The 5857-nt window shown below is 35.2% G+C and overlaps 1 protein-coding gene across 1 annotated transcript; it reads left to right on the forward strand.

The window, feature by feature from the left end:
- Positions 1-4841: 4841 nt before the first annotated feature.
- On the forward strand, positions 4842-5605 carry LOC136972108 (zinc finger BED domain-containing protein 5-like; the record flags this gene model as incomplete). The annotated part of the gene is made up of 2 exons (XM_067266662.1): positions 4842-5174; positions 5291-5605. Coding segments are annotated over exons 1-2 (648 nt in total), but the record flags the coding sequence as incomplete, so codon positions are not given.
- Between the last annotated feature and the right edge of the window lie 252 nt (positions 5606-5857).

Here is a 5857-nt window from a genome sequence, read left to right on the forward strand (position 1 = left end):
CTTCATTTTGAAAAGGAGAAAATCGATACAAATTTAGAATAAACCAAACACCTTAAGTTGCTGATAAAAAAATTTAATAAATAACTTACAAACGTTTTCAGCCAAACCTGTTGGCCATCATCAAGTTAAACATATTCGAATGCAAACAAAATGGAACAAAAATTTAAATACAAATAAAATAACGGATAAAATATACATATAAAAAAAGTAAAAAATAAATATAAATAAAGAAATATAAAAAATATGTATAGGTTAAATAAATAAATATTAATAAATTACATGAAACTCTAATAAATGCAAGATATGCAACGAAAACAAAATCAAGGCATTAAATTAAGAGCTCTCAAACCTCTTAATTAAATATTTCCAGGCTGAAGGCAACCCTTCAGCATCCCTGGCATTAATGCAGGTATTATGCAATCTGCTCTTAAATATTTCAATTTTTCGGCGCTAAACGCTAAAGTCGGTGAATGTACAGGTTTAATAATGCCTGCTTCGCCCCATTTGACTACCGAGCCTTCAACCTGCGCCATCTGAGATAGAATTGTGGCGTTAGATCCTTTCCTGATGTTGTACTTGTGTTCCCTCAATCTAATCTCTAAGTTTCTATTAGTGACTCCCAATGTAGTTTTTATTAATGCCTAGTTCTTGGTTTTCATAAGGAATTTTGTACACTCCGACTTTAGCGTTTAGCGCCGAAAAAATTGAAATATTTAAGAGCAGATTGCATAATACCTGCATTAATGCCAGGGATGCTGAAGGGTTGCCTTCAGCCTGGAAATATTTAATTAAGAGGTTTGAGAGCTCTTAATTTAATGCCTTGATTTTGTTTTCGTTGCATATCTTGCATTTATTAGAGTTTCATGTAATTTATTAATATTTATTTATTTAACCTATACATATTTTTTATATTTCTTTATTTATATTTATTTTTTACTTTTTTTATATGTATATTTTATCCGTTATTTTATTTGTATTTAAATTTTTGTTCCATTTTGTTTGCATTCGAATATGTTTAACTTGATGATGGCCAACAGGTTTGGCTGAAAACGTTTGTTAAGTTATTTATTAAATTTTTTTCTCAGCAACTTAAGGTGTTTGGTTTATTCTGATTTACATATTGCTGAGTGAGTTCACTTCGATACAAATTTAAATTAAACACTATTTATTGAATCATTTTATACTGAAAATGAAAAAAGTTTCATGAAAATAATAAATAAAAGACAAACCAAATAAAATTTTGGAACAAAATAATTTCATTGAAAACTTTTACACTTTAGGTTTTGGAGAAATGATGTTGTTTCGTGTTTGATACAATAACTTTAAAATTCGGGCTTTTTGTTGTCAGAGCAATTTGAATACAGTTATTCGGCATTCAATCGATTTTTGTTCTTAGTTTTTATGTTCATTAGAGTGAAAAATCCTTGTTCACAAAGGTAGGTTGTTGCAAATGGCAGCAACTTTTTTACCGCCTCCTTATGTGCAATTTTATAAGCCTTTGCAGCTTCTGACATCCAAAAAGACAACAGATCCGCTTTGTTCTCAAATTGAATACGTGCTTCATTATTAGATCGAAGTTCAAAAAGTGCTTCTGCCAAACCTTGAGGCTCTTCCGCGATGTTAGCAATTTCACATTTAAAAGGATCTACAACCCAACTGACAGTATGTAAATCAAGATCCGAAAATTAATCGAAGAACCGCTCTCTGAGTTTGATAAGATGCCTCATAACTGTATCCTGAATTGTGAAAAAATTACTTTTGATGTCATCAAAAGTAATTCTTTCACAATTTTCCAAAAACAAAGCCAACTTTGAAAAAGAAGCTAATGTTCTACTTTCTGTCTCCAATATAAAAGCTTTAATCCAAATGCTGAAATTTTTTCTCAGGCTGAAATGGAATTAATGTTTTTCCTTTCAATTCTTTGTTCAATACATTTATATGCTCAAAAATGACAGCTAAATGTGCAAGGTGTGCAACCCACGAAGAGTTTTTAAACTTATCTGCGATAATATGCTTTTGATTAACCAAAAAATTTCTAGTTCGGTCTTGAGAGACCATAGTCGATTCAGAACATTATAATCTTGTTTATTAGTGTTGTTGAAATATAGTAAAAAAGGAAACGGCAAAGACATCACAAAAACCTAAAGGGAGTGACATGCCAGAGCAGAAGTTAACAAACAAGCAAGTGGACAACGCAGTATACACACGCAGGATGGAAGGTGAGATACAAAGACTCCTTATTGATATTAATTACTTTAAAACGCATATTAGAGAAAAACGCACGCTCAAAACCTTACCACTACCGAAATCTATTGAGAATGCCATACCCAATAGAGAAGCAAAGATAATTAACCTTAAAATATTAAAGGCCGCAATTAAATACAGATATATAGCAATTGACAAAATTAAAAAGAAAAATCAAGAAACTCGGAGTTAAAATCAAATTAACTTAGAAAGATCTGAAAAAGACAAATTAGATAATTATGAGGATAAGAAAATTACATGACTGAGCAAAAGATTTGATTACCCAGGACCCAAAGAAACCAAAAAGTGGAGAGATAACTTGGTACTAAACAAAACCAATGTAGAAATACCAAAAAAATATACTAAATACGCTACAAAAAGGATTGGACTTTAACAGCCCAAACCAATGGGACAAACTAGATATCATATCATATCACATCTAGACTATATATGCAGTAAAATAACCCCCCCCAGAGGAATACAACTGTGACGGACGAAGGGACAAAGCTGTTCAATCAAAAATTTTTCGATTTTTTCCCTCCATCATTTTATCAAAAGATCTGTTGAAAACAATAAAAATTATTTCCCACGAACTTACTTCCTCGTTGAGGATGATCCATCTAGTTAGGCGTATGTCACCCGGAACTTTCAGAAGTAATTCACGTATTGGACACCCGACCCTTAACAACGAGATTCTGACCTCATGAAAAAACCCTAAGTGGAAAAATAATACGAGGGAACGATGACAAATCCAGTCAGTCGTCGTTTGGTTAGCCACTGCGAGTCCAACCCTAGAAAACTTCCCGCCATCTTCCGATCTACTTCCGAAGCGACCCCATCTAGAAGACCGGGAATTAACCTGTGAAAATAGTACCCAGGGGATTGTTTTATATTGTGGACTGTTTATTCTGGGGATTGTGAACCTCCGTGGAATATACCGTCTCCGTGGAATACCGGCGGCTCAAGGAACTCTCACATCGCCTTAACCAAGGTATTTATCAACTCGCGAATCGTTTGTAAACTCTCTCTCTCTCCGTGAATCTCGAATACGTCCTTGCTAGCTATGCGTCGTGCTGAAATTTTTTATACATTTTTATTTAAGTTATTCTTGTTACTTAGCCAGTGTTCCGAGTGACTCACTTCCTCGATTCTCCTAACTCCACCTCCATAACGAACCTACCCGCTCACCCGCGACCGCTCGCGCGACGTAAGAACCTGCGTCGCGATTTCCGGGTCTTGATTGACTCGGTGGTGTCACATCCTGACGAGGGGTTAAAGAGACTCCGACCCTCCGGTCACACAACGATATAAAACTAGAAATTAGCAACAAGCTAAAAAATTATGTAAGAAACGAAAATAGAGGAAGAAAAATTCCTGAAGAATCGTACGCCAAATATAGTGATAAAATACTGTAAAAAAATTAAAAACCTACTTAGAAACAAATGACATGGATATCATAAAAGCAGATAAATCAAAACAGATTATTATAGTGAAACAAGAGTGTATCGAAACCAAAAAATTAGAAATAGTAGAAAATGGATCTTTCAAGGAACTACCGATAGACCCTCAAGAAGTTATTTACGTTGAACTCAAAAAACGAATAAATAAGTACGTTAAATTAGACAATATAAAGAAAGAAGGTAAACAGTATATTTTAACAAACGAAAATATCAGAACCCCTAAGTTAAACATACATCTAAAAACACATAAATCAAGTGAGAAAACAAGACCCGTCGTCGACTTCAAAAATTCAGTCTTATATCATTTAAAAAAATACTTAAAACAGAAATTAAAAATGTATAAAAACTCTGAATACTCCATCAAGCATACCGACGAGCTTATACACCAGTGTTTCGCAACCGGTGTGCCGTCACAAGGTGAAAGGTGTGACGTGAACTTTTACATATTCTATTAATTGTCAAGTTTTATTTATATATTTTTATCACAATTGCTGTGTTTCTTATGCTTGTATTTCATTCTCTGACGCAGCACTGGTGAAATATGATGATGTTTGTTTATTCTTTATTACAAGCCACGCATTTTTATGTATTCTAAGAAATTAAATATAAAATAAATTTGATCACAGGTGTTTTGTTACCCTTGCCAATTGTTCTGTGTACGTGCTTCTCCCAAAAGTGCTGGGATTAGCCCTGTCCTTTATTACTTTATTACTTTATTTTGGTACTTGTCCCTGTTTGTTAGTGCTTCCTCAACTTTATTACATTCCTATACCGATTCACCAACCCATTGTTAGACTTTCCTTTGAAGAATATAGGTCCCGCGTCTGCAAATATTTCAGTTCTATCTTAGCTGTGCTCTGTAGTAGTCCAAAAATTGTGATTGCTAGTCAGTCTTATTTTTTTTCTATTATTATTAGACTATTTAATTTTTTCTAAGATAGACAAATTCCTTGTACGGAGTGTTCCTTCGACGAGTAGAAGTAGTGATAGCATTGAGCCCGCAAAAAAGAAACAAAAATTAGTGCGCCGGCAGTATAGTGATAATTATTTATCTTGCGGTATTTTTGGTGTGGGGATAAAACGTGCCCAATCCCCGAGTGTATTGTTGGTGGTGAAAAACTTACTAATGCTGCTATGATGCCCAGTAAATTGAAACGACATTTGTCAACAAAACATTCTTCTCTGTTAAACAAAGATGTCAATTATTTTCGTCGGTTGTTGGAACAAAACCGAAAACAAGCAGCATTCATGACTACAACAGTATGTGTTTCGGACAAAGTACAGGAAGCTAGCTATAAGGTAGCCGAACTTATCGTAAAGGCCAAAAAACCACATACAATAGCTGAAACGTTATTAATGCCTGCTTGTAAAGAGATGGTGGGAATAGTCCTGGTTCAGAAGCTGCTAGTGAAATGTCAAAAATTCCTCTTTCTGATGACACAATTAGTCGCCGAGTTATTGAGATGTCCAGTGACATTGAAGACATTATGAAGGAGAAAATCAACAGCAGTCGAAAGTTCTCACTTCAGATCGACGAGTCCACCGATATTAGCAACCACGCACAACTTCTTGCTTATATTCGGTAGGCCTACATCGATGGTAATATAATTGCAACTAATTTTTTTTTTTGCAAACAACTTCCCGAGCGAGCCACCGGCGAAGAAATATTTCGTGTAACTAACGAATATGTGCTCCAAAATGAATTAAAATGGAAGGACTGTGTTAGTGTTTGTACAGACGGAGCCGCAGCTATGACAGGCCGAGTGAAAGGATTTGTAGCTCAAGTACGTGAAATTAATCCTAACATACGATGCGATCATTGTCTTATTCACCGCGAAGCCATTGTTGCTAAATCTTTGCCACCTTCTATGAAAGCTGTGCTGGACGAAGTAGTAAAAGTCGTAAACCTTGTCAAATCGCGACCCCTAAATTCGCGTCTATTTTCCGTTTTGTGTCAGGGAATGGAATCAGAACACACCACCAGTGGCGTGCCGTGACATTTGATGATAGGGAAGCTGTGTGTCTGTAAGAAGCCGACTTCCAGGGGCAATCAGTTAATAACGCGTCAGTGATGGCCTAGGGTCCATTCGTACGTGCGTGGTGGCGGAAGAGACGTATCTGACAAAAACCGACAAAAAAGAAACCTAAAATAA

This window comes from Centruroides vittatus, unplaced genomic scaffold, assembly GCF_030686945.1.
Source record: "Centruroides vittatus isolate TY-2023 unplaced genomic scaffold, ASM3068694v2 contig_2794, whole genome shotgun sequence".
NCBI classification, from domain to species: domain Eukaryota; kingdom Metazoa; phylum Arthropoda; class Arachnida; order Scorpiones; family Buthidae; genus Centruroides; species Centruroides vittatus.